The 26,622-nt window shown below is 39.9% G+C and overlaps 1 protein-coding gene across 2 annotated transcripts in view; it reads left to right on the top strand.

The window, feature by feature from the left end:
- The window catches only part of SLC12A7 (solute carrier family 12 member 7), a 328,393-nt gene that overhangs the window by 163,501 nt on the left and 138,270 nt on the right, over nt 1–26,622 (top strand). For both annotated transcript variants that reach the window (XM_038392945.2, XM_038392944.2), the window contains exons 3-5: nt 907–1,029; nt 2,005–2,151; nt 4,992–5,046. In XM_038392945.2, the coding sequence (XP_038248873.1) occupies nt 907–1,029; nt 2,005–2,151; nt 4,992–5,046 (325 nt within the window). The remainder of the gene's footprint in view (nt 1–906; nt 1,030–2,004; nt 2,152–4,991; nt 5,047–26,622) is intronic.

Below are 26,622 nucleotides of genomic sequence, written 5' to 3'. Positions count from 1 at the left end.
TGGTTTACCATGCAATCTGGATCACTCTATACGACTGATCTGTCCTTATCATTATTTATCTCTTTACCGATTTACCTCTTCACAAATTCAGTAGAGGATTTCCAACAATTATTTTCCTGAGTTTAGACAAATGTTCCCCATTCCCAAAAGAAAAATAAAGTAATATGCTGGCAAGCAATAAGGACAAAGTTTAGGTTGTGTGGCTGTGCTTAGTTTGAAGTAGCACCTTAAATTTGCATATTCTGCTTTTCATAAGTTTTTGTGATTTTTGTTTTTAATTCTAAGCTAATATTCTTTTGGGGGTTTTGTAGCAAGACCTTATCTGAAGATTCCTGTGTTTTTAACTATTGAATATAGGGTTTCCCTTTTCCCAGAAGTGCACAGTGAGAAGAAAACCCTGTTATGGAAAAGAAAACTTCACTCACAAAAAAGACAAAAAAACCCATTAAAACAGAGTTATATATATTAGGGGGAGGATCTGGGACCAAAATTTTATGCAGTGAGCTGTCTCTTTATAGGATGGTTACCTAATAGTCCATTGCAGACTGATATAAGAACATAAATTTCCAAATAGGAATTACATTTTCTATTAATTGAACAAAATGTAATTGTCCATGTTTCCCCTAATAGTTTCACATAATATAAAATACTCTGAATTAGGAAACAAAGTGCCACAATTTTTATTATGTGGCATTGTACACACTGTACACTCAAAGAAGCTTCAGAAGTGTTCCTAGTAAATAATTGGCTAGATTTTGTGGCAGTAGGTACTGTATTACAGTTAATCAGCATTTGGCATGTGAAGCTTTGAAAACCTGACATAAAATGGCTAATGTTTTAAAATGTGGGGTTTTTTTTTGCTATTAAAGTATTGCTTTATATTAACATTTTTCAAAATCCCAACAGGAAGAAATGGATAGCAACCCCATGGTGTCATCTCTTCTTAATAAGATAGCAAATTATACCAATCTAACTCAGGGAGTGGTAGAACATGAAGCAGATGAAGACAGCAAACGAAAAGAAATCAAGGTATTCAAACTTTTGAAAATTATAATTATTGTTATTATGTAGTATTTTCATTACAGTGCTAGGCATTGTGTAAACACAAGGGAGGCATGGTTCCTGTCCTGAACAGTTAATCCTTTTAGGGCTGGTCTACACTACAAAGTTAGGTCAGCTTAACTACATCACTCAGGGCTGTGAAAAAATTCACAATGCAGGCCTGCTCTGCACTAGGAATTTACATTGGCATAGCTAAATCTCTCAGGGGTGTGAAAAATCCACATCCCGAGAGACATAGCTATACCAACCTAACGCCCATATAGAAAGTGCTGGGTTGATGGAACAATTCTTCTGTCAATCTAGCCAGCGCCTCTTGGAGAGGTTGATTTACTACATTGGGTGCGGGGGGGGGGAGGAGTACTTGTGGCACCTTAGAGACTAACATTCATCAGATGCGATGTAGTGAGCTGTAGCTCATGAAAGCTTATGCTCAAATACATTTGTTAGTCTCTAAGGTGCCACAAGTTCTCCTTTTCTTTTTTTGTGGATACAGACTAACACGGCTGCTACTCTGAAACCTGTACATTGATGAAGGATCCCCTTCCGTTGCTGTAGTAAGTGTCTGCACTATAGTAGTGCAGCTGTAGCTGTGCTGCTTTAGCACTTGAAGTGTAGAAATACCCTAAGACCATGTCTAGATTGCAGCTGGGAGGGTCCTTCCCAGAATGTATAGACAGACATGCACTACCTCTGCTTGAGCTAGCCTGCTAAAAATAGCATTGTGGCCATGGCAGCTTGAGCTAGCCACCTCATAATGCTGTAATGTTATCTATAAAACTAGAAATCCTGAGGTCTTCACTCAGTTTTTGCTCACTCCTTACTAAAAAAAGACTTTTTGTTACTAGTCATTGTGAATTTAACACCTGCATGAGGTGTTAAGATACCTGGTCTTTTGTTTGGGAAGAAATATTCGGGGTGGAATTTATATTTTGTTTGTTTCAGGCTCCACGTATGGGCACTTTTATTGGTGTGTACCTTCCCTGCTTGCAAAACATTTTGGGAGTCATTCTTTTCCTACGTTTGACGTGGATTGTTGGAACATCTGGAGTTCTTGAATCTTTCATCATTGTGTTCATGTGCTGTGCTTGTGTAAGTTAATATTTAATTTTCTTATACATTTACCCCTGGTTAAATCCTATTCTATGCTACTGCCAAACCAACTCCCCCCCCCCGTCCCCTTGCACAAGCAGCAAGCAGAACCTTTTTATAGAGTTCAAAGAACAGTACAGGTGGGAGTTAAGCTGGGCTAAAATAATAGCTTGGCTTCTATGTCTTTTAGCATGTTCATTAATGCATAGACTTTAAGTAGTGTGTATGTTGAAATTCAGTTGCAATGGGCACCCTACACAGTGGTGCAGCAAAGTGAGTCCTCCCGCACTATTTCTGCCTTGATTGATAGGACACACTGCTGTCTCTTTGCTTATAAGAGCTGGTCAGGAATTTTCTGACAAAATGGTTTTATTGTCAGAAACTGCAATTCACTGAAACAAATGTTTATGAAAAGGTATCAGATTAAGCAAAACTTCCATTGGGAAATGTTTCTTAGATTCGCAGGATGGACTTTCTGATCAAAAAGACAGATACAGAGAGATGGACTTCAGAATAGCCAATAACTCAATGGTGAGACCACTCTCCTGGGAAGAAGATGATCCAGGTTCGAGTCCTTATTCTGCCTGATTCACAGCAGGGACTTAAACTTACAACTTCCACATCCCATGTGAATCTCATAACCACGAAGCTATGGGTTTTTCTGAAGTTGGTGTCTCTGAATCTCTCCTATTGGAACTGTTCCACTTTGTATAACTAATTAAATATTCATTGGACCAGAGAGATAGAGAGAGACTTGCTTTATATATGGGTGATTATGGCACTCACATGGGACACAAAAAGAAAAGGAGTACTTGTGGCACCTTAGCGACTAACAAATTTATTAGAGCATAAGCTTTCATGAGCTACAGCTCACTTCATCGGATGCATTTAGTGGAAAAAACAGAGGAGAGATTTATATACACACACACAGAGAACATGAAACAATGGGTTTATCATACACACTGTAAGGAGAGTGATCACTTAAGATAAGCCATCACCAGCAGCAGGGGGGGGAAAGGAGGAAAACCTTTCATGGTGACAAGCAAGGTAGGCTAATTCCAGCAGTTAACAAGAATATCAGAGGAACAGTGGGGGGTGGGGTGGGAGGGAGAAATACCATGGGGAAATAGTTTTACTTTGTGTAATGACTCATCCATTCCCAGTCTCTATTCAAGCCTAAGTTAATTGTATCCAGTTTGCAAATTAATTCCAATTCAGCAGTCTCTCGTTGGAGTCTGTTTTTGAAGCTTTTTTGTTGAAGTATAGCCACTCTTAGGTCTGTGATCGAGTGACCAGAGAGATTGAAGTGTTCTCCAACTGGTTTTTGAATGTTATAATTTTTGACGTCTGATTTGTGTCCATTCATTCTTTTACGTAGAGACTATCCAGTTTGGCCAATGTACATGGCAGAGGGGCATTGCTGGCACATGATGGCATATATCACATTGGTAGATGCGCAGGTGAACGAGCCTCTGATAGTGTGGCTGATGTGATTAGGCCCTATGATGGTATCCCCTGAATAGATATGTGGACAGAGTTGGCAACGGGCTTTGTTGCAAGGATAGGTTCCTGGGTTAGTGGTTCTGTTGTGTGGTGTGTGGTTGCTGGTGAGTATTTGCTTCAGATTGGGGGGCTGTCTGTAAGCAAGGACTGGCCTGTCTCCCAAGATCTGTGAGAGTGATGGGTCGTCCTTCAGGATAGGTTGTAGATCCTTGATGATGAGTTGGAGAGGTTTTAGTTGGGGGCTGAAGGTGATGGCTAGTGACGTTCTGTTGTTTTCTTTGTTGGGCCTGTCCTGTAGTAGGTGACTTCTGGGTACTCTTCTGGCTCTGTCAATCTGTTTCTTCACTTCAGCAGGTGGGTATTGTAGTTGTAGGAATGCATGATAGAGATCTTGTAGGTGTTTGTCTCTGTCTGACTCTGAAACATGGGACACAGGAGACAAAGGGACTAGAACATGTCCTAACCTTAGGCTGGGCTAGTATGGTGTATCTCTTGATTTTTTGGAAAACTGGTTTTTGGGGATTTTTGGAAAGGTCTTAGTTTTGTCCCAAAGCAGAATGGAAAAAGTATTTTGAAATTTAAAAAACTTTCATAGAACAGGGAAACCATTTCTTGCTCAGCTACACTACTTATCCTCATTGAACTGGTCAAAACAGGATTCAGTCTTAAGTTTGTAGAATACTAATGTTAGCACCATTTACTCAGTAATTAAAATTGTATTTCATGGTTCTCATTAAATCAGTCCTTAGTATTTGTTCTTCTCTTGGTTTATCCTCCTGCTTTGTGTTTATTTAAATTTGGGTAAGAAGGAATTACTTTTCAAAATTTCACATCAAATTCTGAAACTTAATTATTAGCAGTACTGTGATTTACTTGTAGCTCAAGCTCATAAATGTAATTGTTGTGGAATATGGAGCTAGAATTAAGATACACAATGGTAATGATGATAAAGATACACAATGGTGATTTGTTACTAATTACTATTTAATTAGAACAATATTTTCTTTGGGTTGTTTTCTGGTGAATATTGAAAGTCCTCAAGGTTTCCCCTTCTTCCCAGTTATATATTCAAAGGCTCTGCTTTGAGCTGACCCATACTTCTAGATGTATTAAACAGCTGTTCAGTCTAAGACACAATGCTCAACTGACTTTGGAATCAATTAGCTTAGTTAGGAAAAAAAGGCATATAATTTGAGTCCCTGTCACCACAAAGACGTAAAGATATTTTCCAATTTCCAACTTACTCCCACTAGACCATTGGGCTTGTCCATCATTTATAATTTTTAAATAACTTTATTATCTTAAATTAAACATTCTTAATAATGGTCTTTCCACAGACTATGCTGACTGCAATTTCAATGAGCGCAATAGCAACAAATGGCGTAGTTCCAGGTAATTACAATTTTTAACCTGAATCTTAAACCTAAAGTAATTATGAATGCACTTTAAAGGATTTATATGCACTATATGTATATAAAGCTGTACATTTAAAGACCTAAAGTGATGGAGAATCCACCATATCCCTAGATAAATTATTCCAATGGTTAATTGCCCTCATAATTTAAAAATTAATGCCTTATTTCTAGTCTACAATTGTCTAGCTTCAGCTTCAAACCACTGGAACTTGTTTTTCCTTTTTCTGCTAGATTAAGAGCAGTCTGAAATAAGAAATCTCTTCCTCATGTAGACCATGATCAAGTCACTTCTGAGACTTCACTTGGATAAGCTAAATAGATTGAGAAGCTCTGTCTCTCACTTTAAGGCATGTTTTCCAAGTCTGAAATCTTTATTATAGTTCTTTTCTGAATCCTTTCCAATTTTCAATTTCTTTTTTGAATTGAGAACACCATAACCATTGGAACAACTTACGTATTGATGTGACAGATTCTCCATTACTGGGAGTCTTTAAATCAAGATTCGTCCCTTTTTAAAAGATATGCTGTAGCTCAGCCAGAAGTTATGGACTTGCTAGAGGAATTACTGGGTGAAATTGTGTGACCTGTGTTATGCAGACAGTCAGACTAGATTATCATAATAGTCTTTCTTTTTTTAAAATGTAAGAATCTGTGCAATAAAACTAGTCTATAACATACACAGGGTACTGCTGTACATGACATAACGTTTCAGTAGAAAAAATAAATGGAATCCTTATACACAAAGTAACCCTACTTCCTGCTTTTTCACATGATATCTCCTCTTATCCTAGGAACTTTTTAAAGGACTCCTGAAATGTCATAGAATCATAGAATATCAGGGTTGGAAGGGACCTCAGGAGGTCATCTAGTCCAACCCCCTGCTCAAAGCAGGACCAATCCACAACTAAATCATCCCAGGCAGGGCTTCGTCAAGCCTGACCTTAAGAACCTCAAAGGAAGGAGATTCCACCACCTCCCCAGGCAACGCATTCCAGTGCTTCACCACTCTCCTAGTGAAAAAGTTTTTCCTAATATCCAACCTAAACCTTCCCCACTGCAACTTGAGACCATTACTTCTTGTTCTGTCATCTACTACCACTGAGAACAGTCTAGATCCATCCTCTTTGGAACCCCCTTTCAGGTAGTTGAAAGCAGCTATCAAATCCCCCCTCATTCTTCTCTTCTGCAGACTAAACAATCCCAGTTCCCTCAGCCTCTCCTCATAAGTCATGTGTTCCAGCCCCTTAATCATTTTTGTTTCCCTCTGCTGGACGTTTTCCAATTTTTCCACATCGTTCTTGTAGTGTGGGGCCCAAATCTGGACACAGTACTCCAGATGATGCCTCACCAATGTCGAATAGAGGGGAACGATCACATCCCTCGATCTGCTGGCAATGCCCCTACTTATACAGCCCAAAATGCCGTTAGCCTTCTTGGCAACAAGGGCACACTGTTGACTCATATCCAGCTTCTCATTCACTGTAACCCCTAGTCCTTTTTGCGGAACTGCTGCCTAGCCATTCGGTCCCTAGTCTGTAGCGGTGCATGGGATTCTTCCGTCCTAAGTGCAGAACTCTGCCCTTGTCCTTGTTGAACCTCATCAGATTTCTTTTGGCCCAATCCTCTAATTTGTCTAGGTCCCTCTGTATCCTATCCCTACCCTCCAGCGTATCTACCACTTCTCCCAGTTTAGGGTCATCAGCAAACTTGCTGAGGGTGCAATCCATGCCATCCTCCAGATCATTAATGAAGATATTGAACAAAACTGGCCCCAGGACTGACTTTTAGGGCACTCCGCTTGATATCGGCTGCCAACTAGACATGGAGCCATTGATCACTACCCATTGAGCCCGACAATCTAGCCAGCTTTCTATCCACCTTATAGTCCATTCATCCAGCCCATACTTTTTTAACTTGCTGGCAAGAATACTCTGGGAGACCCTATCAAAAGCTTTGCTAAAGTCAAGGAATAACACATCCACTGCTTTCCCCACATCCACAGAGCCAGTTATCTCCTCATAGAAGGCAATTAGATTAGTCAGGCATGACTTGCCCTTGGTGAATCCATGCTGACTGTTCCTGATCACTTTACTCTCATCTAAGTGCTTCAGAATTGATTCCTTGAGGACCTGCTCCATGATTTTTCCAGGGACTGAGGTGAGGCTGACTGGCCTGTAGTTCCCTGCATCCTCCTTCTTCCCTTTTTTAAATATGGGTCTGTCTCGCTTTTTCATTTAATCAATCAAAATGTTTTGTTTCTTAATGTTTCTTGAAGATCTACTGCTATACCAAGTAGAATTTGGTCTGTGTTACGTGAAACCAACAGCTCACCTGAATGAGCATTTAGTTGGATGAACAGTGTTTGGAATTAAGAGAAAAATGTAGATGTTAACAAAGCTGTTCTTTTGCTCAAAGGGAAGGTTCTTAACACTGTATCAATGTTCAATGATTAACTCAGAACACAAAGTTATTGGAAAAAATTCTCCACTTTGAGAAATAAGCATGTGTCACTCTAGAGTCAGAAGCTGGGAAGTAGCAACATCAGCACATCTTTGTAAAAAGTGTATATTTGGCATTTTATATGACCCAGGACCTTAAGAAAAGTCTCTATAGGCACAACTATGTGGGGGGATGATGATGACAAGGGGAACATGTTTTCCCTTCTCCTCTCTCCCACCCAAATTATTTTTTCCTACCTTGTAATGTCTCCTTTTATTTCTGTCTGCCCAATATTTGAGGAGACAAAAATGAAAAGCATCTCCCTCTGGTAAATGATAAACAAAATAAGAAATGATAGTATGGTAACATGGACAAAACAAAATTTTGGGCCAAAATTACTTGGGGGAAGGACTGTAAAAGAGGTTCCAGTGGGATGGTGTTGGGGGTCTATTATAGACCCCCCAGGTCAGAAGCATTAAGGGAAAATCTTTAGCGCATCTGGCATGTAAGTATCTTGCAATCCTGGCTACAACAATGCCATTCGAATGCCTGTTCTCACTTTCATGTGACATTGTAAAGGAGTGGGTGGCATGATCTCCTGTAAATGTAAACAAATTTGTCTGAGTGATTATAGGATATAGGGAAGGGATAGCTCAGTGGTTTGAGCATTGGTCTGCTAAACCCAGGGTTGTGAGCTCAATCCTTGAGGGACCATTTAGGGATCTGGGGCAAAAATTGGGGATTGGTCCTGATTTGAGCAGGGGGTTGGACTAGATGACCTCCTGAGGTCCCTTCCAACCCTGATATTCTATGATTGGCTGAACAAGAAGTAGGACTAAGTGGACTTGTAGGCTCTAATGTTTTACATTGTTTTAGTTTTGAATGCAGTTATTTTTTGTACATCATTCTACATTTGTAAGTTCAACTTTCAGGATAAAGAGATGGCAGTACACTACATTACTTGTCTTAGGTGAATTGAAAAATACTATTTCTTTTGTTTCTTTTTTACAGTGCAAATATATGTAATCAAAAATAAATATAAAGTGAGCACTGTACATGTTGTATTCTGTGTTTCAATTGAAATACATATATTTGAAAGTGTAGAAAACATCCAAAAATATTTAAATAAATGGTATTCGGTTTGTGACGGGTTGGATCACAGAAAACCCCTTGGGACTGCCAACTGATGTGATAAGGCTAGTTCTTGCCCTGCTTTCCCTGCCAGCTTGGGACTTCAGCACCCTTCCTGATTGTGCCAGACATGCTTGCCTGTTTCAAACACAGACCCAGGTCTGAATAACATCCCACAAACTGCAGGCTTAACTGAAAATAGCTTAAGAAGTGTTCCTGTCTCCAATACTCAGATGCCCAAGTCCCAATGGGGTCCAAACCCCAAATAAATCCATTTTACCCTGAATAAAGCATATACAGGGTAAACTAAAAAATTATTTGCCATCTATAACACTGATAGAGAAATATGCACAGCTGGTGCCCCCCATTAATTAGTAAGTAAAAAGTGATTTTATTAAATACAAAAAGTAGGATTTAAGTGGTTCCAAGTAATAACAGACAGAACAAAGTGAATAACCCAGCAAAATAAAATAAAACATGCAAGTCTATGCCCAATACAGTAAGAGAGTGATTACAGATGAAATCTCACCCTCAGAGATGTTCCAGTAAGCTTCTTTTACAGACTAGTCTCCTTCTAGTCTGGGTCCAGCAATTACTTACACACTTATGGTTACTGTCCTTTGTTCCAGTTTCTTTCAGGTATCCTTTGGGGGTGAGAGGCTATCTCTTGAGCCAGCTAAAGACAAAATGGAGGGGTCTCCTAGGGGTTTAAATAGACTTTCGCTTGTGGGTGGACACCCCTTCATCCCCCTGTGTAGAATCCCAGCTACAAGATGGAGTTTTGGAGTCACATGGGCAAGTCACATGTCCATGAATGACTCAGAACTTACAGGTAGCAGCCATAGTTCACATGCTATCTTGAACGTCCTCAGATAGACTTCTTATGTGGATTGGAGTCTTCTAAGATCCATGGTCCATTAAGTGTTTCTTGACTGGGCACTTAACTTGCAAATTCCTTTCTAAAGAAGCTGCCCAAATGCCTTACTAAGGCTCCTTAAAATCAACCAAGTACACAGCCAATATTCATAACTTTGAATACAAAAATTATACATGCATACAAATAGGATGAATATATTCAGTAGATCATAACCTTTGCAGAGATACGTAACGTGGCATATGTAGCATAAAACACATTCCAGTTATGTCATATTTACATTCATAAGCATATTTACATAAAGCATTATGGGGTGCAATGTCACACTGTTATTGTTTGACAACGCGATTAATTGCGATTAATTTTTTTTAATCATTTGACAGCCCTAAATTTTAGACTTGGTTTTGGTAAATAGTGAGAAAATCATAGAAGAGCTCGTTTTAGAAAATAACCTTGGATCAAGGTCCATGAGCTGATTTAGTTTAAATTAAATGTAACATAATCAAAACAGGTCATCATCTATGGTTTTTTATTCAAAAGGGAAATTAAGGGAATTAGTTGAAGTCAATTGGACTGAAGAGCTCAAGGACTTAAATGTGGAGGAGGCTTAGAATTTCTTTAAATCAAGTATACAAAACTATCTGAAATTTACATTGCAAGGAAGCGCGGGGGAATTGTAGGGAAAGGTTCCAGATCCAACTGGGTGAATAACTACATCAGAAAGGCTATTGAAAGCAGAGAGTCTCTAAGGAATGGAATCAGGGGTTGAAAAAGCCACATCTTGCAGGTTAGAAAATGAAGGAACAAAGTAAGAATTGCTAAAAAGTAGAGCTAACTTTTGCCAAGAGAATTAAAATAAATAGGTTTTTTAAATTATATAAATAAAAAAAAACTTGGAAAGGATGAAGTTGGACTGCTATGCAGTGTAGATGGAGAAGAGATTAAAGATAATCTAGATATGGCCCAAAAACGAAATGAACACTAAATGTGGTGTGCTCGCTGCTTGACTGAAATATAACATGTGCTCTGTTTGTTTGTTTAGGGGACAGCATGCTGACCATGTGTCCGCTGAGCCTAGTGGCCTGCTAGGCAAGGCTGAGAGCTGAGAGCTTCTTAATGAGGCTGTAATCCCTAGGCCTTTTAACACCCATCAATCCTTAACCAGGGGATGGGGCTACTCAGGGAGACCAGGGCTTAAGCCCTCTCCTAAGCAACCAGAGGAGCTAGGGAAAAGGAGCAGCTAACGGGAGTTTTGCGAGGGTGTTTACAGGGGCAGTGTGAGGGGGGCTAGAACTCAATATTCTTTAAACTTAAAAGCCAAAAATACCCCCTTGATATAAACAAAACAACAACAAAAGAACCAGCTGCAGGAGTAAAAAGGGAATGCAGGCAGAAGTCCAGCAATAGAGTGGGGGGCTACACAGTTTATTGCACCCAATGCAGCATGTACAATTACCTGTCCTATGGGCAGGTGGCGTATGTGTGCATTTGGTGCAAGGAACTCCTAGCCCTCAGAGACCTTGTACGGACTTTGGAGACCGAGTGGCTGAACTTGAGGAGCTGAGGGAGACAGAGAGGTACATAGATGAGACTTTCTGGGGCACAGTAGAACTGTCCCAGCCCCAGTCTGACAGCCTGTGTGCTGTTGAGGAGGATGAAAGTCCCAGGGAAGGAGAGCATCTAACTGGAGCCCAGGGAAACAATCCCATAGTTGGGACCCTCCTTCCAGATGATGTTGTGGTATCCTCTCACACTGAGGATATTTCTCCGGGGGAGGGAACTCCAGCTATTAGAAAGAAGCAGGTATTAGTAATGGGAGATTCGATCATTAGAAACATAGATAGCCAGGTTTGCGATGACCAGGAGAACTGCACGGTGACTTGCCTGCCTGGCGCAAAGGTTGCAGATCTCTCGAGATATCTAGATAGACTTATGTGGAGTGCTGGGGAGAAGCCGGTGGTCGTGGTACATGTAGGTACCAATGACATAGGGAAGGATAGGAGAGAGGTCCTGGAAGCCAAATTTAGGCTGCTAGGTAAGAGATTGAAGTCCAGGACCTCCATGGTAGCATTCTCTGAGATGCTCCCAGTTCTATTAATGGAGAATCTCTTAATGGAGGATCTATTAATGGAGAATGGGGGGAGGGATAGCTCAGTGGTTTGAGCATTGGCCTGCTTAAACCCAGGTTTGTGAGTTCAATCCTTAAGGGTGTCATTTAGGGATCTGGGGCAAAAATTGGGGATTGGTCCTGCTTTGAGCAGTGGGTTGGACTAGATTATCTCCTGAGGTCCCTTCTAATCCTGAGATTCTATGTCCTAGTGAGGGGAAGAGGATGGAAAATGATAAAATACAGGCAGGGTCTGATCAGAAACAGTCAAATAAAAAATCTCCCATTTAATTACATCATGTAATGGCAGACAGCCAAAAGGAGACAATTTTTATAGTGCTTATATACGAATGCTAGAAGTCTAAATAATAAAATGGGTGAACTAGAGTACCTTGTATTAAATGAGGATATTGATATAATAGGCATCACAGAAACTTGGTGGAATGAGGCTAATCAATGGGATACAGTAATACCAGGGTACAAAACGTATTGGAAGGACAGAACAGTCATGCTGGTGGGGGAGTGGCATTATATGTGAAAGAAAGCATAGAATCAAATGAAGTAAAAATTGTAAATGAATCAAACTGTACCATAGAATCTCTATAAATAGATATTCCATACTCTAATAATAAAAATATGGCAGTAAGGATATATTACTGACCACCTGACCCGGATGGTGAAAGTGACTGTGAAATGCTCAGGGAGATTAGAGAGGCTATTAAAATAAAAAACTCAATAATAATAATAATAATAATAATGGGAGATTTCAATTTTCCGCATAATGACTGGGTACATGTCACCTCAGGACAGGATGCAGAGATAAAGTTTCTTGACACCTTAAATGATTGCTTCTTGGAGCAGCTGGTCCTGGAACCCACAAGAGGAGAGGCAATTCTTGATTTAGTTATAAGTGGAGCACAGGATCTGATCCAAGAGGTGAATATAGCTGGTTACTGCTTGGTAATAGTGACCATAATATAATTAAATTTAATATCCCTGTGGTAGGAAAAACACCACAGCGGCACATTATAGAATTTAATTTCAGAAAGGGGAACTACTGAAAAATGAGGAGGTTAATTAAACAGAAATTAAAGGGTACGGTCCCAAAAGTGAAATCTCTGCAAGCTGAGTGGAAACTTTTTAAAGATACCCTAATAGAGGCTCAACTTAAATGTATACCCCAAATTAAAAAACATAGTAAGAGAACCAAAAAAGAGCCACCATGGCTAGACAACAAAGTAAAAGAAGCAATGGCATGCAAAAAGGCATCCTTTAAAAAGTGGAAGTTAACTCCTAGTGAGGAAAATAGAAAGGCGCATAAACACTGGTAAATGAAGTGTAAAAATACAAATTAGGAAGGCCTAAAAAGAATTTGAGGAACAGCTAGCCAAAGACTCAAAAAGTAATAGCAATTTTTTTTTAAAGTACATCAGAAGCAGGAAGCCTGCTAAAGAACCAGTGGGGCCACTGGACGATTGAGGTGCTAAAGGAGCACTCCAGGATGATAAGCCTATTGAGGAGAAACTAAATGAATTCTTTGTATCGGTCTTTATGGCTGAGGATGTGAGGAGATTCCCAAACTGAGCCATTCTTTTAGGTGACAGATCTGAGGAACTGTCCCAGATTGAGGTATCATTAGAGGAGGTTTTGGAACAAATTGATAAATTAAAAAGCAGTAAGTCACCAGGACCAGATGGTATTCACCCAAGAGTTCTGAAGGAACTCAAATGTGAAACTGCAGAACTACTAACTGTACTCTGTAACCTATCATTTAAATCAGCTTCTGTACCAGATGACTGGAGGATAGCTAATATGATGCCAATTTTTAAAAAGAGCTCCAGAGGTGATTCTGGTAATTACAGTTCTCAGAATGGAGAGAGGTAAATGGTGTCCTCCAGTGGTCTGTTCTGGGACCAGTCCTATTCAACATATTCATAAATGATCTGGGAAAAGGGGTAAACAGTGAGGTGGCAAAATATGCAGATGATACAAACTTACTAAAGATAGTTAAGATCCAGGCAGACTGCGAAGAGCTACAAAAGGATCTCTCAAGACTGGGAAACAAAATGGCAGATGAAATTTAATGTTGATAAATGCAAAGTAATGCACATTGGAAAGCATAATCCCAACTATACATATAAAGTGATGGGGTCTAAATTCACTGTTACCACTCAAGAAAGAGATCTTGGAGTCATTGTGGATAGTTCTCTGAAAACATCCACTCAATGTGCAGCAGCAGTCAAAAAAAACCAACAGAATGCTGGGAATAATTAAGAAGGGGATAGATAATAGGACAGAAAATATCATGTTGCCTCTATATAAATCCATGGTATGCCCACATCTTGAATACTGTGTGCAGATGTGGTTGCCCCATCTCAAAAAAGATGTATTGATTTGGAAAAGGTTCAGAAAAGGGCAACAAAAAATGATTAGGGATATGGAACAGCTTCCGTATGAGGATAGATTAATAAGACTGGAACTTTTCAGCTTGGAAAAGAGCTAAGGGGAGATATGATTGAGGTCTATAAAATCATGACTGGTGTAGAGAAAGTAGATAAGAACATAAGAATGGTCATACTAGTCAGATCAAAGGTCCATCCAGCCCAGTACCCTGTCTACCGACAGTGGCCAATGCCAGGTGCCTCAGACGGAGTGAACCTAGCAGGTAATGATTAAGTGATCTCTCTCCTGCCATCCATCTCCACCCTCTGACAAACAGAGGCTAGAAACACCATTCCTTACCCATCCTGGCTAATAGCCATTGATGGACCTATTCTCCATGAATGTATCTAGTTCTTTTTTGAACCCTGTTATGGTCTTGGCCTTCATAACATCCTCTGGCAAGGAGTTCTACAGGTTGACTGTGTGTTGCGTGAAGAAATACTTCCTTTTATATGTTTTAAACCTGCTGCCTATTAATTTCATTTGGTGACCCCTAGTTTTTGTGTTATGAGAAGGAGTAAACAACACTTCCTAGTGCTGTGTGCTGAGCTTGTGTTTGTCTGTTTGTCTGATTGTTTGTTTGAAGGACCATGTGCTGTGGCCAGCAATTGGAAGCTGTGAGCTTCTAAACAAGGTTTGAAATCTAGAAGCCTCTGTTCATTGGCTGAGCCTTAATTAGGGGGTGGAGCTATCAAGAAGGCCAAGGCTTTATAAAGCAGTGAGCAAGCTACCAGGGAGCTTTGTGACCAGGGACTGCTAACAGGGAGTTTCGAGAGGGACTTTGGAAGGGGAATGGAAAGGGGGTGAGGTAGACTTGCCATTCTTTAAAACTTTTAAACTAAACTATAATCAAAACTTCTTGATTTAAACAAAAACCCTATCATTAACCTAGGTAGCTGTAGAGAGAATGCAGGCAGAAGCCGAGCAACAGAGTGGGGGTTATCCTGTTTATTGCACTCGGTGTAGCATGTATGATTACCTGCCCTGTGGGCAGGTGGCGTATGTGTGCATTCGGTACAAAGAGCTCCTGGCCCTCAGAGACCGTGTAAGGGCTTTGGAGGCCAGGGTGGCGGAACTGGAGGAGCTAAGGGAGGCAGAGAGGTAAGTTGATGAGGCTTTCCAGGACACTGTAGATTTGTCCCATCTCCGGTCAGACAGCCCCTGCGCTATTAAGGAGGATGAAAGGCCCAGAGAAGGAGAGCAGTCAACGGGAGCAGAGGGAAACCTTCCCATAATTGGGATCCTCCTTCCAGATGATGTTGTGGTATCCTCTCACACTGAGGTTACCTCTCTGCAGGAGGGGACTCCAGTCATTAGGAAAAGGCAGGTGTTAGTAATGGGAGAAACATAGAACATTAGAAACATTAGAAACATAGATAGCTGGGTTTGTGATGACCGGGAGAACCGTATGGTGACTTGCCTGCCTGATGCGAAGGCTGTGGATCTCTCAAGGCATCTAGATAGACTTATGTGTAGTGCTGGGGAGGAGCCGGTGGTCATGGTACATGTAGGTACCAATGAGATAGGGAAGGGTAGGAGAGACATCCTGGAGGCCAAATTTAGGCTGCAAGGAAAGAGACTGAAATCCAGGACCTCTATGGTGACATTCTCAGAAATGCTTCCAGTTCCACATGCAGGGCCAGGTAGGCAGGCAGAGCTTCAGAGTCTCAATGCGTGGATGAGACAATGGTGTAGAGAGGAGGGGTTTAGATTTATTAGGAACTGGGGAAACTTTTGGGATGGGGAAGCCTATACAGGAAGGATGGGCTCCACCTAAACCAAAGTGGATCCAGACTGCTGGCACTTAACATTAAAAAGGGTGCAGAGCAGTTTTTCAACTAACAGATGGGGGAAAGCCAATTGCTGCAGAGGCACATGTGGATCAGACAGAGACTTCTCTTCGACGAGAGTCTATTGATAGAGATTCTCTAGGTTTTAGTCAGGAGGAGAGGATGGAAGAGGATAAAGTATGGGTCAGATCGACGACAAACATTCACATAAAGAATCTGACACATCAGAAAAGGGCAGACAAATAAACAGTGACAAGTTTTTAAAGTGCTTGTACACAAATGCTAGAAGTCTAAATAATAAGATGGGTGAACTAGAGAGCCTCGTGTTAAAGGAGGATATTGATATAATAGGCATCACAGAAACCTGGTGGAGTGAGGACAATCAATGGGACACAATCATTCTGGGGTAAAAAATATATCGTAAGGACAGAACAGGTCATGCGGGGGGGTGGGGGGTGGGGAAGCGCTATATGTGAAAGAAAATGTAGAATCAAATGAAATAAAAATCTTAAATGAATCCACATGTTCCATAGAATCTCCATGGATAGTAATTCCATGTTCTAATAAGAATATAACAGTAGGGATCTATTATCGACCACCTGACCAGGACAATGATCGTGACGATGAAATGCTAAGGGAAATTAGAGAGGCTACCAAAATAAAAAACTCAATAATAGTGGGGGATTTCAATTATCCCCATATTGACTGGTTACATGTCACCTCAGGATAAAATGCAGAGACAAAATTTCTTGATACTTTAAATGACTGCTTCTTGGAGCAGTTGGTACAGGAACCCACAAGGGAAGAGGCAACTCTCGATCTAGTCCTGAGTGGAGTGCAGGATCTGGTCCAAGACATAACTATAACAGGACCACTTGAAAATAGTGACCATAATATAATAACATTTATCATTCCTGTGGTGTTGGGCTGTTGAGGTGTTTCCACCCCTCATTCTTAAATATAGATGTGAGGTTAGCCCAGTCATATGGTACTACTGCTGAATAGATAGATTTATTAAAAGATCATTGCTACCAGACTAACTATCCCATGTGACAATTCTTTCGGTACTCAGGGATAGAAATTATCCAGTCCCCCTCAATTATCCAGTCCCCCTCAATTAAAGTCTAAGTTTTTCCTTCTACCTCAGATGTAGTAATTTCCATTTCTATAGACTTATTTCCATCTGCCGTCTTGCCTTCATGCCTATGTTCAATATTATCATCCTTACTGAAAACCTAAGTGTAAGAATGTAAAAAACATAAGAATGACCCTACTGGATCAGACCAAAGGTCGATCTAGCCCAATAGCCTGTCTTCCGACAGTGGCCAGTGCCAAGCTCCCCAGAGGGAATGAACAGAACAGTTAATCATCAAGTGATACATCCCCTGTCGCTCATTCTCAGCTTCTGGCAAACAGACCCTGGGCAATTACAGACCCTATTATTGGACCTCAGTAGTAAAACTTTAGAACAAATTGTGAAGAAAAGAATAATTAAATTAATTAAGGTAAATGGAAAAGGAGATGTAATGCAACATGAAACAAGGTAGATTTTGCCAGACTAACCTGAGTTCCTTCTCTGAGAAGATAATTGAGTTTTTAGATAGGGGGAAGACATCAGATCTAATATAGTTGGACTTCAGTAAAGGATTTGAAATAATCCCATATGGGAAATTATTAAAGAAGATGGGGATTAATACAAGAAATGTTAGGTGGTAAGTAACTGGCTAAAGAAGACAAGGCAATCGGTTAACTTATCTGACTGGAGGGTTACCGGTAGAGTTCCTCAAGAGTTGGTGTTGAGACCAGTCTCATTCAATATTTTTATTAATGACCTTGGCATAAAAGGTAGGAGTGTGCTAATGAAACTTGCTGATAATACAAAGTGGGAAGGCATTGTGAATTCAGAGAAGGATTGAAATATTACACAGGAAGGATGTGGATGATCTTGAAGGCTGGAGTAACAGAAATGAGATGAAATTCAATAGGAAAAAGTGCAAGGTCTCTGCTAGAAGATGGGGGCTCATCAGCTGGAAGCAACAGGGGAGGAGGGGGACCTGGTGTGTGGGTGAATCACAGGATGATGATGAGCCACCATTGTGATGCAGCTGCGAAAAAGGCAAATGCTATCCTAAGATGTATCAGCACAAAGCATCTTCCAGAAAAGATAGAAAAGTATTAATGCAATTGTACAAGACACTGGTGAGACCTCATCTGGAATACAGTGTACAATTCTGGTAACCTGTGTTCAAGAAGGAAGAATTCAAACTGGAACAGATGCAGAGAAGAGTTACTAGGATGATCAGGAAAATGGAGGGCCTCTTATGAGAGGAAACTGGAAGAGTGGCTTGTTCAGCCTAGCAAAATGAAGGCTGAGATGCTATGATTGCTTTCTATAAATACATCAGGGGAGGGTGGGGGTAAACACCAGGGAGGGTGAAAAGCTATTTAAGCTAAAGGACAATGTTGGGACAAGAACAAATGGATATAAACTGGCTATGAACAAATTCAGGCTAGAAATTAGAAGAAGGTTTTTCACGATTAGAAGATCAAGGTTCTGGAATAGACTTCCAATGGGAGTTGTGGGGGCAACCAACTTAATTAATTTAAGAGAGAGCTGGACAAATTTATGAGTGGGATTGTACAACAGGATTTCTTGTGATGGTGAGGGGTAGGGCTCTGAATCGCTGGGGGGTCCCTTCTGATTCATGTCCAATGTTCCTAAAACCTCATGCTTCAGGGTTTCAGCCAGTCACCTGCTGGGGGCAGGAAGTGACTTTTTTCCGTCAATGTATTCTGGCTTTTGTTTAATTTTTTTGATCTCCTTCCTCTGAAGTATCAGACATTGCCATGGCTGGGATGGAACACTAGACACTTCCTCCTCCTCCCATGCAACAACTGTGCTTCGTCCTCATTCCTTGGAACAGGCTCCTCTCTATCAAAATGATGGACACCAGGGATGTCATAAAATAAAGGCCTGAGAGAAGGGCAGAGAACCTAAGGAGGGAGAATGCCTTGGGAAGAGAGACTGGAGAGGCAATAGTGCAGGAAAAGAAAGAGAGATTGAGAGCTAGAGCTTGAAGTGGGGAGAGAGGGCTTTAAAGCGGGGGGGGGGGGAAGAGCGTTTGATTGTGCACAGGGAAAAAGAATATGTGAGAAAATTTTTCATGGCACAGACTGGATGACTGTGTGAGAGAAATTGGAAACATGAGAGCTAGGGGAAAGGAATGATAGAAAAAGAGAGGTGAGTGATTGAAAATTCAGGAGAAGGAAGAGTAGAATAGACAGAAAGATGGAGTGGAAGAAGTAAAAACAACTATTATGTAATATACAAAAGTGAAGTTGAGGGGAAAATAGATGGAAAAAAAGAGAGGAAAAGATAAGATATGCAGTAAAAGAAAGAAAAGAAGTTCTTGTGGCACCTTAGAGACTAACAAATTTATTTGAGCATAAGCTTTCGTGAGCTACAGCTCACTTCATCGGATGCATTCGGTGGAAAATATAGTGCGGAGATTTATATACACACACAGAGAACATGAAACAATGGGTTTTATCATACACACTGTAAAGAGAGTGATCACTTACGATGAGCTATTACCAGCAGGAAGGGGAGGAAGAAGGAAAACCTTTTATAATAGTTTATATATATATCATTATATAATGATAATCAAGGTGGGCCATTTCCAGCAGTTAACAAGAACGTCTGAGGAACAGTGGGGGGTAGGGGGGAGAAATAACATGGGGAAATACTTTTACTTTGTGTAATGACCCATCCACTCCCAGTCTCTATTCAAGCCTAAGTTAATTGTATCCAGTTTGCAAATTAATTCCAATTCAGCAGTCTCTCATTGGAGTCTGTTTTTGAAGTTTTTTTGTTGAAGGATAGTCACTCTCAGGTCTGTAATCTAATGACCGGAGAGATTGAAGTATTCTCCAACTGGTTTTTGAATGTTATAATTCTTGACGTCTGATTTGTGTCCATTTATTCTTTTACATAGAGACTGTCCAGTTTGACCAATGTACATGGCAGAGGGGCATTGCTGGCACATGATGACATATATCACATTGGTAGATGCGCAGGTGAATTAACCTCTGATAGTGTGGCTGATGTGATTAGGCCCTATGATGGTGTCCCTTATTATGACTTGCCTCATCTATTTATTTATTATGGTTTATAGGTTATTTATGGTTTAGGGTTATTAGGTTGATTTTTGAGGCGGGTAACGGGCGGTGTGTGCACACCTCAGGACTGGCTTAAATTGGGCTCTCTGTTCCCAGTTTACTGCTAAATCCTACTTGTGGGACTTGTTTCATGGTCTCTTTCCGTGACTATTTCTAAAGTAGAAAATGTAGCCCATTTCTTCCATCTCAGTTAGCTACACCTTGACCTGACTTGTTAATTGTTTAGGTTATTTTGCTACTTTTTAACCCTCATGAGGTAAGCTGGTGACGGTGGTATATAGGCGGGATTGGCAAGAGATGGTGAGGTGAATCGTGGATTATCGATTATAGAACAGGCTCCTCTAGGGGGGTTTGAGGTACCGCCAAGTCCTTAGAGTTTTAAGTGTTTTGCTCGTAGTTCTCTGGTGGATATTTTTGTATGTAAAATATCTAAGTTTAGGGCTAAGCATAGTAGGGTATCTAATCCTAGTTTGTGTCTTAGCAATCGTGGGTTCAAATTGTTTTATTTTATTAAGGTTATTTTCATAATGTGTTAATATATACCTTTATGTATGACAGTTGGGTATTGGGTTCACCTTAATTTTATTGATAAAAATGTTTAGTCACATTTTATGCCGATCAGTTGTTAGCTTGGGCTTCTTGTATAACTGCGGTGGCTGGCACGAGATTGACCACCTCTGTTTGCTATAACTAAATCAAGCTTACGATCATTGCTTAATTTTTATCATTGCTGAGATACCCTTAGGGGTGTGGCAAAGCTAGGTGTCTTGGGCTGTCATGGTGTGCCTGATACCGGCTCCTTTTATCTAATGGGACTGTTAGGGTGTTTTCACTGGTGTGCTGATACTTGCATGTGTAAGTTTAGCAAAAAGTAACAGTAAGGTTAGGACCAAATCTTTGTGTTTTTGGGGTATATTAATTACCCATCTTGGCAACTTCAGTGCCACGCTTTAATGGATAAGCTACAATAACATGTATATAATACAATATAATATAATGTAATATAATATAATATAATAATATAGTGTGGGAGTGGTTGGGCATGTGGTAACGTATTTTGAATTGTTTTGTACTTTTTAGTATTAGTATAAGTGCTTCATTGTTTGTGTAGTGTTTATACGGCTAACATTATGACAGTTTGGTCATTCTCGGATTTAGGGGTTTGACAAGAAGTAAATGGCTATTCGGGCTAATTGTTAGTTTAATGGGGGTAGGGGAGTTTAACTTAAATGAAATGTGTAGTTGTAATGGTTTAGGCTTAAAATTACTATCATGAATTTTTACAAAAATATATGTCTTACAAGCATTAACTGAATAACACCATAATCAATTTTGTACGACCAACCATTTTGAACATAAGTTCATTTTCACTGATTTGGCAGGTATTAGTAATGTGGGCCTGAGAACACAAAGAGAAAGAGAGAACTACTATATGCAAGTAAAACCACCGTATGCCAGGTTATAAATTTAATATATAGAACTCATTAACCAGAGGCCTTTTAAAGAGGAACGAATGAACTTTATTGATGTTATGTGCCTGAAAAAGCAACCAGAGGCCAGAATAGACCAGTTATGTACGCCATAGTTAAATGGGCCTGAAAGTGGTGAAGTTGTATCTTACTGACAAGGGTTGCTTATTTCTCGTGATTAGGTAGATTAAGAAATAACCGAGTACTGTGGCGATATTCATGGTTAAGAATAATGGTTTAATTTTATGTCCTATATCATTTCATTAACTATTACCTATATAATAGTCGTATCATTAAAACATATTATGTGAAATCAATAATTTATATGTCTAAAATCAAATTAAGCGGTAATATTACTGGACATATGCTAGTAGTAAATAAGTAGATGTACAATAGTACATAGAGTAGGTGTTACGGATATTATTCTGTTGGGCACGGGAGAGAAAATAGGTAAGTTTATGTATTGAGCTCTTTATTCCTGCGTCAAAGGGTAGTTTAATTAGAAGATTCCGGTTTTGGGGACCAGGGATGAAGGTTTAAGTCCTTCTCTTTTGATTATTCTAGGAAGGTTGTCGTTTTCAATCTTTGGTTTAGAAGACCAATGCTTTAAGGTTAAGCTACTAGAATATTTTAGGTTTAGTATTTTGTTTTTGATTATTCCTGCTGTGGGTATAAGAAGTAGTAGGATTAAGAAATAAAGGATAGAGGCTATTTGACCAATAGCGATGAATGGATCTTCAACTGGTTGTCCTCCGATTCATGTTAGTACTAGGAGATCAGCTACTAGGGATCAAAATAGGATTTGGGTTAGTGGTCGGAATGAGGCTGTTCGTTGTTTTGATGTGTGTAGAATAGGTATAAGGAATAATACTAGGATAGAGGATAGTAGAGCTGGTACTCCACCCAGTTTGTTTGGGATTGATCATAGAATTGCGAAGGCGAATAAGAAGTATCATTCTGGTTTGATATGGGGAGGGGTAGATAAGGAGTTAGCTGGGGTGAAGTTGTCTGGACCTCCTAATAGGTTAGGGGAAAATAGTGCTAGGGTTAGGAGGAAAGTTAGTATTAGGATGCGCCCAAGTAAGTCTTTGTAGGAGAAATATGGGTGGAAGGGGATTTTGTCAGCATTTGAGTTTAGTCCTGTTGGGTTGTTTGATCTGGTTTCATAAAGGAATAGTAGATGTACTATTGCAAGGCCAAGGGTAGCAAATGGTAATAGGAAGTGAAAGGTGAAGAATCGAGTTAGGGTTGCGTTGTCTACTGAGAATCCCCCTCAGATTTGTTGTACTAGTGTATTGCCGATATATGGGATGGCTGAAAGTAGGTTGGTGATAACGGTAGCCCCTCAAAATGATATTTGGCCTCATGGGAGAACGTAACCTACAAATGCGGTAGCTATGACTAATAGAAGAAGGATAATTCCAGTGTTTCAGGTTTCTTTGTAAAGGTATGAGCCGTAGTAAAGTCCTCGTCCGATATGGAGGTAGATACATATGAAGAATAGGGAGGCACCGTTACCGTGTATGTTGCAGATGCGTCATCAGTATTGTACGTCTCGAGTAATGTGGGCTACTGACGAAAAAGCTAGGGAGATGTCTGGTGAGTAGTGTATTGCTAGAAAGATTCCAGTGATGATTTGTAGTGCTAAGCAGGTGCCTAGTAGTGATCCAAAGTTTCATCAAGCAGAGATGTTGGAGGGGCTTGGTAGGTCGATGAGTGAATTATTGACAATTTTTATTATGGGGTGGGTTTTTCGTAGGTTTGTCGCCTTTACGTTTTTGTAGTTGAATACAACGGTGGTTTTTCAAATCATTGGTCTTGGTTAGAGTCCAGGCAAGAATTATGATATATTTTGTGTTTTTATTTGGGTTTTGTTTTGTTTTTTGGATGGTCGATGTGTCTTGTAACCCGTCTCCTTATATTGGGGTTTTAAGTTTGGTTTTAGGGGCGGCTTTTGGATGTGGATTGTTGGTTAGTATGGGAGGGTCTTTTGTTTCTTTAGTATTGTTTTTGATTTATTTAGGGGATATGTTGGTAATTTTTGCCTATTCATCTGCGTTAGTTGAAGAACCTTATCCTGTTGCTTGGGCTAATTGGGGTGGGGTAGTTTATGCAGGAGGTTATGTTTTGGTTATTGTGGGTTTTGCAGTGATAGGTTTTTGGTTATGAAGTGTGGAGGGATTCGGTAATGTTACAGTTGATGTTGACGGGTTGTGTATTGTTCGATTAGATTTTGGTGGAGTGTCGTGGTTCTATTATTTTGGTAATGTGATGTTTTTGATTGCAGGTTGAGGGCTATTGTTTACATTGTTTGTTGTGTTGGAATTAGTCCGTGATTTATCTCGTGGAGTGCTTCGTGCAATTAGGTTATAAGGAGTAATAGTATGGATAAGATGAATGAGATTATATAGATTTTAATAAGGCCTTTTTGTGATGAGGATATAATTTGTAATTGGGGTAATTTGTGATTTGATTAGTCCTTTTGGGCTGATGTTTTCGTACCAGGACAGGTCGATTAAGTGGGTTGTGATGTTTTGGCTAAATTTTAGGTTTGTTATTGGTAATGAACGGTGTGACAGGGTATTGAAGTATGCTAGTGAGTTGGAGAAGTTGTGGATGTTAGAAGGTTTTTGGGCTATTTTGTTTGTTATTGTGGCCAGTTCTAGGGCTAGTAGAAGGCCTAGAATTTTTATTGCTAGTGCTGTAATTTTAACATATGTTGGTATTGTTGTTGGGGGAGTTTTTAGTGGTGTGATATTTAATGAAATAAGTAATCTGGCAATAATGCTTCCTATGGCAAGACAAGTGATTGGATTAGTGATTGTTGGGTTGTTTTCGTTTAGTAGCAGTGTGGAGGGATATCGTGGGTGTCCTGTTTGTACGAAGGTTAGGATGCGAAGACTGTAGATTGCGGTGAATGAGGTTGCGACTAGTGTTAAGAATAGGGCTCAGGCGTTTAAGTATGATGTGTTTATTGTTTCAATGATGATGTCTTTTGAGTAGAATCCGGTTATGAATGGTATGCCTATGAGTGCTATGCTTCCGATAGTTAGGCATAGGAGGTGATTGGTAGGGATTTGCGTAGTCCTCCTATTTTTCGGATGTCTTGTTCATTGTTGAGGTTATGGATGATGGAGCCGGAGCACAGGAATACTATGACTTTAAAGAATGCATGTATGGAAATATGTAAGAAGGCTAGTTGTGGTTGATTTAGGCCGATAGTTACTATTATGAGACTGAGTTGGCTTGATGTGGAAAAGGCAATGATTTTTTTTATATCATTTTGGGTAAGGGCGCAGAAGGCTGTGAATAGTGTGGTGGTAGCTCCTAAGCAGAGGCAGATTGAAAGGGCTGTGTTGTTGGTAGATAAAATTGGGTGTACGCAAATTAGTAGGAAGCCAGCGACTACTATAGTGCTTGAGTGTAGTAGTGCCGAGACTGGGTTGGACCTTCTATGGCTGCTGGTAATCATGGGTGGAGGCCGAATTGGGCAGATTTTCCTGTTGCAGCTAGGATTAGTCCTAGGAGTGGAAGTAATGGGGTGGGGTTGGTGTGGGTGAAGATTTGTTGAAGTTCTCATGTGTTTAGGTTTATTGATAATCAGGATATACTGAGAATTAGTCCAATATTCCCTATACGGTTGTAGATAATAGCTTGTAGGGCTGATGAATTTGCTTCTGCTCGGCCGTGTCATCATCCGATTAGGAGAAAGGATATGATTCCTACTCCTTCTCAGCCAATAAAAATTGAAATATGTTGTTAGCTGTTACTAGAATTATTATGGCCACTAGAAAAATTAGTAGGTACTTAAAGAATTTTATGATGTGTGGGTCTGTGGCTATATATCAGTGTGTAAATTCTAAGATGGATCATGTGACATATAAGGCGATTGGGATGAATGTAATGCAGTACTGATCAAATGTAAAGCTTATATTTATGGTGAATGTAGATGCGGTTGATCAATGTAGGTTAGTAATGATAGATTCAGTGTTTGTGTAAATGAAGAAGATTAGTGGAATTAGGGTGGTGAAGAATGCTATTTTTATGGCTGTTTTTGTTTTCATGGTTGTTCATGTTTTGTTAGGGTATGCTGATATTACTAATGGGAGTGTTAGTGTGAATAGGGCTAAAAGGAAAGTTGAGTTTATTAATAGAGTCATTACTTTTCCTTGGAATTGCACCAAGGATTTATGGTTCCTAAAACCAATGGATAACTTCTATCCTTTAAAAGTGAGGGAGCTGAGGGATTAATCTCAGATGTAGGAATTAGCAGTTCTTATTGTATTATACCGCTCTAATTTTATAAGGAGACTTTAACTCCTATTTTTAGAGCCACAGTCTAATGTTTGTTTTGAAACTATATTAACAGTGGAAGGTACCTCAGATTAGTTCTGGTTTTATTATTAGTAGTAATATTGGTAAGATATGTAATATATGAGGAGATATTCTCGTGTGTGGGTTGGTGGGATGGTTTTAATGTATGAGGGTGTTTCTCTTCATTGTGTTGTAGATTGTATGTATAGGGTGTAGGCAGCAGTGATTAGTGTTCCTAATCCTGTTATTAGGATTGTAATATTGGATCAATTAAATAGTGAAGCAATAATAGTTAATTCTGCTATTAGGTTAATGGTTGGTGGGAGAGCTATGTTCGTTAGGCTGGCAAGGAGTCATCATAGTCCTATTAATGGGAGTAAGAGTTGTATGTTTTGAGTTAATAATAGTGTTCGGCTGTGGGTTCGTTCGTAGTTTGTGTTAGCTAAGCAGAATAGTATTGATGATGTTAGACCATGGGCAATTATAAGTGTGATAGCACCGGTATATGCTCACTGGGTTTGTGTTAGTGCTGCGGCAATGACTAGACCTATATGGCTTACTGATGAATAAGCAATTAGTGATTTTAGGTCTGTTTGTCGTAGGCAGATAGAGCTAGTTATGATTACTCCTCATAATGCGAGTACTATGAATGGGTAAGAGAGTGTTTTTGATAGGGGAGCTAGTGTTATTGTGATGCGGATGATGCCATATCCTCCTAGTTTTAGTAATACTGCAGCTAGGATTATTGAGCCTGCTATTGGGGGTTCTACATGTGCTTTCGGTAGTCATAAGTGTAGTCCATACAGTG

This window comes from Dermochelys coriacea, chromosome 2, assembly GCF_009764565.3.
Source record: "Dermochelys coriacea isolate rDerCor1 chromosome 2, rDerCor1.pri.v4, whole genome shotgun sequence".
Lineage (NCBI taxonomy): Eukaryota > Metazoa > Chordata > Testudines > Dermochelyidae > Dermochelys > Dermochelys coriacea.
This window is presented reverse-complemented; position numbering and strand designations above follow the sequence as displayed.